The 14,055-nt window shown below is 42.9% G+C and overlaps 2 protein-coding genes across 2 annotated transcripts in view; one reads left to right on the plus strand and one right to left on the minus strand.

The window, feature by feature from the left end:
• The window catches only part of FBXL13 (F-box and leucine rich repeat protein 13), a gene marked incomplete at both ends in the record, with an annotated part of 96,787 nt that extends 92,998 nt beyond the window's left edge, over positions 1–3,789 (minus strand). The window contains one exon of the mRNA XM_080610252.1: positions 3,715–3,789. Coding sequence (XP_080466378.1) covers positions 3,715–3,789 — 75 coding nt within the window. The remainder of the gene's footprint in view (positions 1–3,714) is intronic.
• Positions 3,790–4,545: 756 nt separating this feature from the next.
• ARMC10 (armadillo repeat containing 10) lies at positions 4,546–11,204 on the plus strand (the record flags this gene model as incomplete). Its single annotated transcript, XM_080632681.1, has 6 exons — positions 4,546–4,690; positions 5,896–6,041; positions 7,023–7,157; positions 8,432–8,608; positions 9,609–9,680; positions 10,956–11,204. The coding sequence occupies 6 exons, from the start codon at positions 4,546–4,548 to the stop codon at positions 11,202–11,204; spliced, it is 924 nt and encodes a 307-aa protein (XP_080488807.1).
• Between the last annotated feature and the right edge of the window lie 2,851 nt (positions 11,205–14,055).

Consider the following 14,055-nt stretch of genomic DNA (forward strand, 5'->3'; position numbering starts at 1 on the left):
GCCACAAGGGCACAGTGTTGGCTCATGGTCATCCTGCCATCCACTAGGACCCCCAGGTCCCTCTCCCCTACACTGCTCTCGAACAGGTTGTTCCGCAACCTATACTGGAACCTGGGGTTGTTCCTGCCCAGATGCAGGACTCTACACTTTCCCTTGTTATATTTCATCAAGTTTCTCCCTGCCCAACTCTCCAGCCTGTCCAGGTCTCGCTGGATGGCAGCACAGCCTTCTGGCGTGTCAGCCACTCCTCCCAGCTTAGTGTCATCAGCAAACTTGCTGACAGTACACTCAATTCCCTCATCTAAATCATTGATGAATATATTAAATAATACTGGTCCCAGTACTGACCCTTGAGGCACTCCACTAGATACAGGCCTCCAACTAGACTCCGCCCCATAGACTACAACTCTCTGGCTTCTGTCCTTCAGCCAGTTTGCAGTCCACCTCACTACCTGATCATTCAGACCACACTTCCTCAGTTTAGCTATGAGGATGCTGTGGGAGACTGTGTCAAATGCTTTGCTGAAGTCAAGGTAGACCACATCCACCGCTCTGCCATCATCCATCCACCGTGTTATTTCCTCATAAAAGGCAATGAGGTTGGTCAAGCATGACTTCCCCTTGGTAAAGCCATGTTGACTGCCCCTCATAGCCCTCTTATCCTTGACATGCCTTAAGATGGCATCAAGGATAAGGTGTTCCATCACTTTCCCAAGGATGGAGGTGAGGCTTATATGTGAATATAAGGATATGTGAATATGAGGATACTTATATGTGAAATGAGTGACTAACTACCAAAAAGCATGTGGACTAATGGGAGAAATTAGAGACCACCACTCGTCCCTCCCAGATCCTCAGTACTACAATATTAAGGATATTTTAGGATAAAATGCATCTGTGACTTCCAGGATGGAATGAAATTGGTATGCCCAGCATCTACCCTAAGGTAGCTCCCTAGAAAACCTTAGCATATGCCAAGGTAAACGGAACAGAGAGTGGAGCAGAGTGAAGACACCATAGCCAGGCTCTATTATATTCCCTGCAGCTGCAGAAACTTGAAGGAACCACGTCCTGATAAACCACACAGCAGCTGACAAACAAGGATTGTAAAGCAAGAGAATTTCACACCAGTCATTAACAAAGTATGCATGACAAGCAGCACTCAAGCTCCATAAGCCATATAGTCAAACTCCACCGGTATTCACTTAAAGCTCCATGGGTATTTAGTTAAGAATTTGAAACTTGCATTACTATCAAAGAGCCTGAACAGATAAAAGGATCTCTTCAAGGGTCAGGAGACCTGAGAAACAACAGTGATTTACGATGAGAACTGGTAGCCAGAGAGGCTTGGGCCTTGTGTAGGTAGACTAATTAAAACAGGACTGAGAACACCAGCAGCAAGAAAAACAGGACTAATGAACCTCTAATCAGGAAAGACTATCCTTGAAGTCTGCTACATCCTGACAACACCTGGACATTCATCAAAATATGGTTTCACAAGTCAGCATAGTGTTTGCAGGGTTACAGACTTTTTATGGAGACTGTTTAAAATTAAATCTGGATGAGAACTGAAAGAAAGAAATCAGACAGGAGTGAAATGCTCAGATGCAGCAGTGAATCCCAAACTGTTTGGACACAATTATTTGAATTCCAACTGTGTTTGAACCATGTCCAAACCACAACCTAACCATAAAAAGACTTAAACAAACGGCCATTTTAGAACTCTCTATCTTTAATTTTGAGAATATGTGTACAAATGTTCATGGGTCTTGGCTCAGCTTTGATGTTCCTTAATACATGGACCAGTATGATCTCACACCAAGCATACTGTAACTTCATAAAGAAATTAAAATGTAATAAAATGTAATAAAATATGGCTAGATACCAGCAAGCACCAGAAATAAGAAAAAAAACAGAGAAAGGTTTTAAACTGGCTCTTTCTTTTAAGAAACTTCCTTTAATCTTAACCCTATTCTTTTTTCTTTTCATGTTTTGTTGACTCAGTATCACTATTGCTATAAAGGTATTTATAATTTTAGCTTGGAAATATAAATATAAGCTATTGCAGAATCGAGAAATACATCTTTTGTTTTTCTGTGCCTAAAAAACCAAAGAATGGTCAAGAGACAGACTCTGAGGAGAGGTACTAGGTCTGCCTGGCGGCGCTGCTCTATAATTATTCTAATTATCTCAAGATTTCTTTATTAATGTTCCCATGGAAATCCTGGCTGTAGCAGCTGCCTGCAAACACAGTCTATTTTTAGTAACTTAAAAGCATCAGGTTGTCTCTTAAACTTGCATTTGTGCACTGTGCCTTTGTTTTAAGGAAACTAAAAAGCGGCAGGTTTTGAAGTAGGCAAAAGTGAATGTGACAATTGGGGGAAACTAAAGAAATACAGAGAATTGGGTCAGAAACCCACCAACTCTGTTTTCCTCACCCCCACCTCAGCCTTTTGACAAACAGTTCTATTCTCTAACATTTCATGGAAGATTATTTATTCCCAGACCAATAAATACCTAAGCCACCAATATCTGAATAGTGGTCTGCTGCCATCGTTACCTTTGACAGGCCATTAGAAGATGGCACACACAGCACTCAGGAAGGAGAGAAGTATCCAGCTGAAGTCTAGAGGTGCTTGCATAATTAAAACTAAAGAACTATGCAAATCTAGTAAAGGTACACATGTAGTTTACTGTGTTTGTCTTCATTTCCCCCTGTACTCAGCACTGGTGAGGCTGCACCTTGAATCCTGTGTTCAGTTCTGCGTCCCTTACTACAGGAGAGACATTGAGGTGCTGGAGTGGGTCCAGAGAAGGGCTATGAAGCTGGGGAAGGGTCTGGAGAACAAGTGTGATAAAGAGCAGCTGAGGGAACTGGGGTTGTTTAGCCTGGAGAAAAGGAGTCTCAGCAGAGTCCTTACCGCTCTCTACAACTGCCTGACAGAAGGTTGCAGCAAGGTGGGTGTTGATCTCTTCTCCCAAGTAAGAAGTGATAGGACAAGAAGAAACTGCCTCAGGTTATGCCAAGGAAGGTTTAGATTAGATATTAGGAAAGATTTATTCACCAAACGTGTTGTCAAGCACTGGAACAGGATGCCCAGAGAAGTCATTGAGTCACCATACCTGGACGAGTAGACGAGGCCCTTAGTGACATGGCTTAGTGATGGACTTGGCAGTGCTGGGGTAAAGGTTGGACTTTATGATCTTAAAGGTCTTTTCCAACCGAGCTGATTCTATCATTTCAGTCATCATTTAAGTATGGATTAAGAAGTGGAATTACCTTGTCCTATCTTTGTTCTGTCTTTAAAGTTTTCACAAACTGAAGCAAACCATTAACAAGGAGCAGAACAAAAACATGCCCCGTGCCAGCAGAGCCCAGCATCAAGGCGTGAAATACCCCGGCCAAGGCTGAGGGACCCAACGAGCTGCCTCTAGGGCACTGCTGAGGGATCAGGGGAACCCCTGAGCGGGGAAAGGGCTCCCTCCCACCAATGGTACCGGGGAGTCTGTGGTCCCACCGGCTCCAGTGGGGACCAGGCTGACCTTCAGAACGACCTCCGGCCGGGCAGTGGGGGCTAGAGGCGGCCATGGCACTTCGGACAGCACCGACCGCAGACAGCGGTGCGCGGGCCAGGGGTCCCGGCGAGCAAGGGGTGGCCGTGGGCCGCTGCTCGCTGTAGCGGGGGACGCGGTGTGCCTGCTGCCCGCCGATACCTCGTACACGTCGAGGAGGTCGTGGCGGCTGAAGTAAGCTCGGAGCTCGGGGCTCGCCGTCCTGAGGGACTCCATGGCGTGCTGGACGCACGGGCAGCGGTTGCGTAGCAACGGGGCCGCGGCCGTGAGCTGCCCAAGCGCCCCGCGGCCCCGCCCGCCGCAGGCGGGGACAGCGGCGGGACCGAGTCCGCCCCAGCCGCTGCTCGCTCCGCACCGAGCGGGCATGAAGTGGTAAAGGGGCTTTGGGGTAGTGGGGAGCAGAGAAGGGAGCATCTGTCTATTACTACTTGAGTGACGCCAGGATCCCGGTGTTTTGGCTCCCACCAGTCCGGCTTGGATCCGAGCTGAGCGCTGCCGGCCTTTGCTGCTGCTGCCGCCTCCGGTGTGCGCCGGGGAGACCCCGCACATCTGCGGTGCGGGGTGTCCGAACGGGCAGCAGCTGAGAAATCATACCCTGGAGCTCGGATTTAAAGAGGACGAGCACAGGCAGCACCAGCGGGGTGGGGATTTGCCAGCAGGTTCGTGTAACCCTGAGGCAAGCATTTCCAGCCTGTGTATTTTTAACATATTGCTGTGTTGGTTAAAACACTGTAACTGTTTAAGGAGCAGCTTGTGTGTGGTCTAATTAATGTACTTGTAAATGGCTTAGTAGCCATGAAAAAGCTCACGTTCATCCCCCCCCCCCCCCCCCCCCCGAGAATGATGCATACTAGAGCCGCCCTCCCAGCGACTCGGACCGGCCTCGGCAGCGCAGCGCGGCGGCTGCAGGAGGGCGGGAGTTGGCGCCGGATGGGGTGGAGGCTTCCGCGGGAGGGCAGCGGGGCCTCTGGCATGGGGGAGCCGCGGGGCGCGGTGGCGGCGAGAGCGGCGGCCATCGTGCTCGGGGCCGGAGCGTGCTACTGCCTCTGGCGGCTGGCGGCGGGCGGCCGGCGGGGGCCGCGGGCAGCTGGCGGGACGGCGCGCGGCCCGCCGCCAGGTGAGGGGCGGGCGGAGCGGCGGGTTGGGCCTGAGCCCGGTTCCGGCCTTCGCAGGGGCCCTGCCCGCGCCTCATGAGCTCCTGCCCGCCAAAGACGTCGGAGGAGTTTCTGCCGGCTGTGTGAGGGGCACCACTGCGCTGCTCACTGACCTTCCCACAGCAGCAGCAGCCGAGCGGCGTTTTTAAAGGCCTCCGGGGCATGTTGTATTTTTAGAAAAGCCTTAATTTATTTCTTTAAAGTCCCCTAAAGCGTAGTTCCAGTCAGTGTATTTAGTTAATGGGCTGGTTTGCTGTTGTGTTATTAAAGGTATTTGTGTTTCCCCTGTAATCCAGAGCTAAACAAAGTGTTTAGATCTAGAGGATAAAAAATAATCTTGTTTTCCAAGCTAGTTCTTGGATTAGCATAATTACCTTTGACCTCCCCCTAGAATTACTGTGGTGTTTGTCTGCTGAGATGGTGGCAGCAAATACGTGGAATTATAAAGGACTGGTTAGCTTCTCCAAAGTCACCTCGAGTCAACTATGACTAGTCCTGCAGTCACAGCTCCGGTCTTCAGGCTGTTCAGCTAGCTAAGTAGATCTGCCTCCAACGTGGCTGAAAATGGTCTTTGATGGCATTTGTGTCACCCTTTTATCAAAGCCAGGGACTCCATAACATCATCCTGACTCAGAAACTGCTTTTCTCGGTTGGTAGAGTGATGCCATGCTGGGCAGCGTTCTTAGGGTTGTGGCTGTTGCTTTGTCAAGAGGACCTCAGGGTGCTTACAAAACGTTGTTATCATCTCTGGAAGTAGTAGTCTGCAAGTCAGAAGTTTTGTTCTCATGCAGTGGCCAAGCAGATTTCCACATGGTAGTTCAGGGAACACAAAACAGTAAATAGTAAAACAGTATTTGGTGAATATTCCTAATAATTTTGAAAGGGAGGTTTGCTGTTGATTAGCCAATGAATAACGTACTTAAAACTCTTATTATGTATTCCTTTTATTTTCTACTTTGAAAAGAAGTAGTCAGAGGACTCAGGAAAAAGGACAGAAGTCTTGCTGTTGTAAAACAGCCTTTTTGCCACAATATGAGAAGTGGGTGCAATCAGAACAGTGTGTCCTGCAACTGAGAGCTAAACCTCAGCACTGTAAAAAACGTTAAGTGGTAACAAAGTGAAATGTCCCGAACTTGGTATCAAGTATTTAATTTTTAAATGCCAACAGATAACAGTCCTCCAGTGGCAACCCATACCATGGATGCAGATGCTTTACAGAAGCTTATTTATTTGCTGCATGCCACAGATGATCCATTAATTCAAGAGCAAGCTTTAATCACTCTCAGCAACAGTGCCGCCTTCTCTGTAAATCAAGTAAGTATTGTTCTGCAGAAAACAACAACATTTCAATACCAGTCAGCATGGAAGATGAGAGGTGCTGTTTTGCTGAAGAGGGAAATGGAACTGAGTTTGTATAGCTTGTGTTCTAAAATCCATTTTATGTCTATGCCTCAGTTTCTGCTAGCCCAAATAATAGAATTTACTAGCTTCACAGAATTTATCTAAGCTTAATGTTTGTACAACTTAAAGTCTGTACAGAGTTCTGTATTTTAAATGTACTGAAAATACATATTTTATTGCTTATAGTTAATGAAAGGGTTGAACTGGAGAAGGGTTTATGATGAGATCTGAGATAATTGAAATTATTTTTACAAATTATTATCTTTAATTAATTATCTTTACAAAGCTGTATGCCATTTGCATGTTAGCAACTTTCCAGCTATCCATGTCTTTTCAAATTAGTTGGAAATAAGATGCAGAAGAGCTTTAAGATGGGTGCAGATTTTCATGCCTTTGTAAAGGTTTAACCTCCAGGGCAAGTCCATCTTTTTTAACTCCCCACCCTTTTTGTATGGTGCTTACAACAGCTGCCTATTCTGGCATCTCAAAACTGTTTTCTTAATATAAATTCCTCAGAATGTAACTGAATCCAAACACACATTGGCCCATTTTTCATTTTCTTGAAATCAGTAGTCATTAAGCAATAATTACCTTTGGTTCTTTATAATCTAAAATGCTTTAAGCATGCTTTGCAGGCCAGATTTTAAACAGAAGGGTGTTGTGTCCTTGTTAAATAATGTCAAATACTACTCTGGCCCTAAGCAGGACTATTCTTAATTTCAGTGGAAGCAATAAAGCAATATCTACTAACACTGTCTCTTTAAACAAAGTAATCTATTCTGGAAGTCTTCATTCACACATTCCATTTGTGTTAAAAATGAAAACTTTGAGAAAAGCCTTCAGCATTAAATATGGATCTTTAAAATGTTATTAAATATCTGGTTTGCATTACAGGATATAATCAGGAATTTGGGTGGCCTTTCTGTTATTGGAGGGATGCTCTCAAACTGCGTTCCCAAAGTTAAAGAAAAAGCACTGAATGCACTTAATAATTTGAGTATGAATATTAAAAATCAGGAAGAGATACAGGTAAGTTTCTTAAAGGGAAAAATCAAAGTAATCAAGACACAGAAGACAGTAGAGGGCTTTCAGCATATTTGTTAAATACAAACCAGGATGCCAAAATGTTTTGATGTCAGACATAGGAGCCAGCAGATCTGGATGATCTGTGTGTCCCAAGGCCCAAAGGATAGCTTAAAAGTCGACTGCATCACTGGCACTTACTTTTTTAAAAAGACAATTAGGAAACTAAGCAGTTTGTGTCCAGCTTTTACCAAACACTATGAAACAGAGATTGTGCTGCTAAGTTTATAGTAAAATTATGTGAGGCACGATGATTTCCAAACATACCTAGAACATCAGCAGTGGTTGTTTAACAGGAACAGACTGAACTCAGCATGACTTCTTAGGCAAGGCAGAAGAAAGCAGTAATTGATCCTCTGGGTTTGTATGAGACCAGTTTTTCAGGGTGATACTTTTATCTTAAAAGAATAATGTAAAACCTGTAAATCCCACTGGAAAATTTAGAGGATGCTATGGATGTGAAAGGACCAACTATCAGAAAGCATCCACTTTAAACATTATCAGATTAGTAAGTAGACCAGTTAAGTGTCCAAGCAGTGAGCTGATACAGATTTGAAGATTCTTCCTAGTTTTCTCATGAGCTTGATAAAAAGGCAGTTTGGTTCTGTGGTAGTTTGTAGCATCTTTAGCACAGAGGAACTTTTTTTCAAGTAGTGCATGCCAACAGCAAGTATTTATATAGGCATATAGGAAGAAAACAACTCATTTGGTAAAGGCAAAGTAGGTTTTTTTTCTTAGTTAGGACCCCCGACTTTGTTGTATACTGACGTCCAGAAGAAAATTTGGTAAATAATACTTGTTAATGTCAGTTGTCATCACTGTTCCCATGGAGGAACACTCTAGGAAATGAGCCATGTGGTTGGAAGAAAGGATTTCATTCCAAGACTTGTCCTTAACTTATTCGTAACATTTAAGAAGATGCTAGTTGCTGTGATTATTTTAAATAACTCCTCAAAGCAGCTGTGCCACCTCTTGGAGCAAAAGCAGTTTGGGTTTTCAGAGCAGTTGATGCTTCAGGAAGGTTAGCGACCATAACTCTGTGACACCCGCTTCTGTCATGGTAGTAGAATGTTTGAATGTATTCAAAACAAAGAAACCAGGTACTTGTTTCCAAGAACCTTAATCAGCTTATGTGTTCAGCCAGCAGTATTCAAGAGATGTTTACACTCCTGAAGCTAGGTCACTGCTTATATAAAAAGATGACTTCTCTTTTTCCCCAGGTATATATTACACAAGTGTGTGGGAATGTTGAGTCAGCTCCCCTGAACTCTGACCTACAGCTAGCTGGACTCCGATTGTTGACAAATATGTCTGTTACCAGCGACTACCACCATAAGTTGATAAGCTCAATTCCATGCCTGCTTCGTTTGCTTTCGGAAGGAACTGAAAGGACACAGGTGCTGTTACAAACCATTTGTGAAGCTGCTTTACTTGCCTCTGTTTTACTGATTTTGTAAAATGGTTTAGACTCTGCTTAGAAAATTAAATACTCATTAATGATAGCAGATAGTGCACAAAACCTGTAAAATACAGATCTACATTGCTTTTTCAGTGTAAATACAGAAAGAAGGGAGGAAGGGAATCTTAATAGTAGAACCATTGGGCTAGAGCTCTACCACAGCAGTGCTGTGTGCACTGCTCTTGTCCTATGGCTTTGCTATAGCAACTCCAGAATTCTCTCCTGCTCTCTAAACATTGCCTGCATCAAAAAGCAAGGAGAATGTGTGTGTGAAAGGCTTCACTGATGCATCAGTCTCTCCAGGGAAACAGGCCAAGCGGCAGTAACCTAAGTTATGGATTTCCACTCCTTTATACTTACTGCATATCTTGCAACCCCAGTGACTGCAGAGGGAAATTGTGCTTATTTGTGAACTACTGTAATATTGAACGAAAAACTTCAAAGAGGGATCAAATTCAGTGTTTATTCAAGAATATAGAATCATAGAATGGTGTGGGTTGGAGGGACCTTAAAGCTCATCCAGTCCCAACCCCTCCCATGGGCAGGGACACCTTCCACTAGACCAGGTTGCTCCAAGCCCCATCCAGCCTGGCCTTGAACACTGCCAGGGATGGGGCAGCCACAGCTTCTCAGGGCAACGTCTGCCAGCGCCTCACCACCTTCATAGGAAAGAGTTCTTCCTAGTGTCTAATCGCAATCTCCCCTCTGTCAGTTTAAAGCCATTCCCCCTTGTCCTATCACTATATGCCCTTGTAAAAAGTCCCTCTCCGGATTTCTTGTAGGACCCTTTAGCAGTTTGACTGAAGTCACAACTCATGATGTTAGTTGACCCATTCTACCTTTTGCTCTCCAAGTCAATGCTGATATTATTGATGGCCACTACTGCTGTACTCACTGGTTTTGGAGCTTGCAGTAAACTTGTGTGTTCCTCATTTCAGATTCAAGTTTTGAAAGTACTTGTGAACTTATCTGCAAACCCAGCCATGACAAGACATCTTCTCAGAGGTCAAGTAAGGTTCTTGATCTTTCATTGTATTTTTAGCATTTCTACACATGTATGTATGTAGGCGTTGCATGCATTAGAAGAATTTTAATGCATTAGAAATATATATGCAACGCCAAGGTAAAATCCTAGTCAGTACCAGGTTAAGATGAATAGCTCAAAGTGTGCATTCTCTGACAGGGTAGCTTTCTTCCAGAGATTAGTGTAATACAGATATTGTATGTGCAGAGGGAGAGTCACAGGGCCTATGCACTTGGGGACAGTTGGTCCTGCCTCCTGTGTACCATCCAGATAATCAATCCAGAACTTGCAGAAGCCTGTTCTCATCTTCCCCTTGCACCAAAGAGGTAGTACGATGAACTTTTGTATGCAAAGTACCCAAAGCCTCATTTCCAGACATGCAGTCAGCATGTAGATTGAAGACCAGGTACAAACATCAGCTACACTCAGTACTGTAAATGAGCCTTCTCAGCAGCTGTTTCTATGGCTAACACACTGTACTTAACCAAATTCCACTGAGATCCTCACTCTTTTACTCAAATGCAGCCATAAAAATGTTGTTTCTGAGCACTATAAGTGAACTTTCCCTGTGCGTTGATTTAGGTCTTTCTGCAGAACTGTATCTGACATTGACTATTGCTGGCCTTGGCATACAGCTTTATATTTCATATTGTTTCCTCATATCAAAACAGAGTTAGAGATGGAAATGATGCTGCATCTTCCTCCCCGAAGTAAGTTCCTTAAAACATGCAGTGGCTTTTATTTTTGAGCTATCTGTCTGCTGTGAGCAAAGCTTGTCTAGATACTGCTGGCTTCTCATTATTAAAACAAGATTAGGGTAGCTAAATACTCAGTCCTGTCAAAGGCGTATCCTTTTCTCATTTATCAGATGTGCTAACAAAAACATTCAGAGCATTGCAGAGGGCAAAAGCAACATCATTGAGGAGGAAAGCAGACCTTCTTTTCCAAATCGGAATTTTCCAGACAGCCATGTTTGATGATGGATCATGTTTTTTTCCAGACAGCCATGTTTTGGAGATGGAACATACAAAGCATTTATTAGCCTGTGATGCATAAGCCAGTCCTTTCACAGAGGAAATGTGCATGCTGCGCAAGTTTCTGGTGTTGTTCTCACAGCATATGGAGTTCTGGTATTTGACAGGGTTTCTGGTTTTGATGGCTTAGGTGTAGATTTATTTTAGTTTCATTTTTTGTAAGTAAGATTTAGTTGCATGTATTTAGTGCTGGTGATTAAGTGCGGATTATTTCTTGTGTATCCTAGATGGCAACATTGCTGTTACTTCTTGACAACTGTACAAACAGAGATATTCTGCTTAGAGCCCTGGTGTTTGCAGCAAACTTGAAAAAGAATGTGAACAACAAAGATGGCACCATGGACCAATACAGTGAAATTTCCATTTTCTTTACGCTCTGTGGGGACTCTACTCCATTTGATCAGAAACTGGTGTCTTTGTTGCATCACCCTGATGCAGAAGTGAAAGAGCAAGTTGTGAGGATATTAACACAGTAGTGATTCCTTTTTTTAAAGAGAACAGACTGACCTGATGAAAATATCTCACCTTAGGAATGATGGGCTAAAAAAACCCCAACAAGCAACAATAAAACCACCCCCAAAAATACTAAATAGTACCATATTATTAGGCACAAATCATAGAATAGCTAGGGTTGGAAAGGACCTTAAGATCATCATGTTCCAACCCCCCTGCCATGGGCAGGGACACCTCACGCTAAACCATCTCACCCAAGGCTCTGTCCAACCTGGCCTTGGACACTGCCAGGGATGGAGCATTCACAACTTCCTTGGGCAACCCATTCCAGTGCCTCACCACCCTTACAGTAAAGAACTTCTTCCTTACATCCAATCTAAACTTCCCCTGTTTAAGTTTGAACCCATTACCCCTTGTCCTATCACTGCAGTCCCTAATGAAGTGTCCCTCCCCAGCATCCTTATTAGGCCCCCCTCAGATACTGGAAGGCTGCTATGAGGTCTCCACGCAGCTTCTTTTCTCCAGGCTGAACAGCCCAAACTTTCTCATCCTGGCAAATCAGTTGCTACAAAAGAGAATTCAATGTATTTAATAGAGCATAACATTATTTTTTTTAATGAACAAGATAAAAGCAATAGCTTAATACTGAGAAACCACTGGACAGCAGGTACATGTACACAAGGGAGAGGAATAGTTTAAAACTTGAACTTCCAGATGTACAGTGAACATTTGAAATAGAGAAACTAACTAAAATATTCTCAGTGTCATAAAGAATTTTTGTTACCGTATTTGCAGCTGTTCAATAAATACCTTTATAGAATGATGTATTGAAGGTTCAGCAATTAGAGATTAGGCATTTACATTTTATTAATCTGACATCTACTAAATGGGGGCAGGCAAATCTTAGAAAATAATAAAACCAGTGCCAAACTAGCATCAGCTTCCTACAAAACTAGTATTTGCAATGCAAACTGCTTATTGAAGTTCCCCAACCTGTGTTTTTTCACCTTACCTGCACGTAATATATAAGACTGTACTCGTATACTTAAGTGTATCTGTCCCATTTAGCTAAACTGCAGTGCAATAAGCCATAACCATCAAGGTTTTGACACTTGAATAAAAGCAAAATAATTTTATGTTGCTTTAAAATTGTCGCTTTAAGGAAAGCATACAGATTTTTCAAAATATTTTGTTACGAGTCAGCGCTTATCTGCAATTGCAATTCAACATTCTTACCTTTATTTAAAAAAGTCTATACTAGAGCAGTATCATCCACATTTTTACATCAGCTTCTTGTCCTGTAGCGGCCCCTGAGCCTGTTCCTTGGGGAGTGTTACTCCTTTTTCTCTGCAACTGGAACATCATCAGAGTAAGACCCCCATGAAGTTTTAGTCATCAATCCAGTGTTAATTCAAAATGAAGTGGAGAATGTACACACATCATGTAAAAGAACCTGAAGGAAGTTTCATTGATGAACATAAAACATACTAGAAAATACTTCATACTAAATCAAGACTCTTAAAAAGCTTCCTGAATAGCGCATCTTAGAGCAAATAAGAAGTGTCAGCTATAAAGGCTAGAAAACAAGCTTTCCACCCTTGTACCATTTTTAAGAGCTGTATTACCTATACTCTTACCAGATGCTTCACCTTGCCACGTTACTGTACCCAGTCTGCTCTCACTGAATTATTATTCTGGCCTCTTTCTGAAATTCAATAGATACTTTCAGTAGGCGACTTTACAAATAGCTAAAGCTGCAAGAAAAATGTGACCTTGATAATACAACACACCCTGATCAATATGGGGGTAAAGCTGCATGTATCCAGTTCATCTACCTGGGTAGTTTTAACTCATCAGGAATACAATCAAAACAGAAACAGAAGTTGGCCTGATTCCCAGTCAGAACCCTGACAATTGCTGCGTTGGCACTGAACGACCCTTTCTCCTTCCCACTGCTCCAAAACTACTGCTCAGTTTGGAATAAGCAAGTTACAATTAATGCTTTGCCACTTTCTGTAGATCTATTTTTTTTTTCTGCTCGTGTATTTAACAAAAAAAAAAACAAATACTAGGTCAGGCACAAAGAATTTACCAATCTCACCTCTCTCTTCTGACAGAACTTAAGACTAGTCTGGACTAGTCTGTTCTAGGTATAGCTGATACATACGTGTTTTCTTAAGCTCAGCAATGAAGATGTTTAGTTGTCCCTCTCTGTTCTGTGACCTAAAAAGTTGTTTTTCAGATATCATCCTTTTGATAATTATCCTTTGACAGCTGTCAGAAACAAGTAACCACTGTCCCCTTTTCTAAAAGTACATGAAACCTTGTTACAGTAACTGCTTTCTTCATAGAACAACACTGTTAATGTTTTGAAATCATGCAAGGCTCTCCAAAGTGTCTTCACACCAGAATGTCTGACTTTTTTATCCCACACCCTAGACAAAACCTTACCAGCACCAAGCCAAGTGTAAGAGTATCATTCTACATATAAATGCTGTGAGCGAACAGATCCAAACTAAAATGTATGCCGTTACTGACATTTAGTCTCTAACTCTCGTAAGTCAATACTTCTCTGCTCTGTGGCTGCTTATCTGTGTTCTGTATTTCACTTTCTTTCTTTCTTTCTGAAGTACAGAATTTTACAGAAGAGTCTACTGATGTTTCTGAAAACAGGAAAACAAACAAAACACTTCAGTTTTAACCATGCCCTTCACAGTACTCAAAGCATCCTGGACAGCTTAGTGTCTTCAGCAGTATTATGAACATGAGATGCATTATATTATCCAATTTGTTATTGAAGCTATTGTGTAAATAAGAGGCCCAGTAGAGACTTCACCTGAAATACCCTCCCAAAATGAACACCAAATGACTGAG

Source organism: Psittacula echo, assembly GCF_963264785.1.
Source record: "Psittacula echo genome assembly, chromosome: 1".
In the NCBI taxonomy this organism is placed as follows: domain Eukaryota; kingdom Metazoa; phylum Chordata; class Aves; order Psittaciformes; family Psittacidae; genus Psittacula; species Psittacula echo.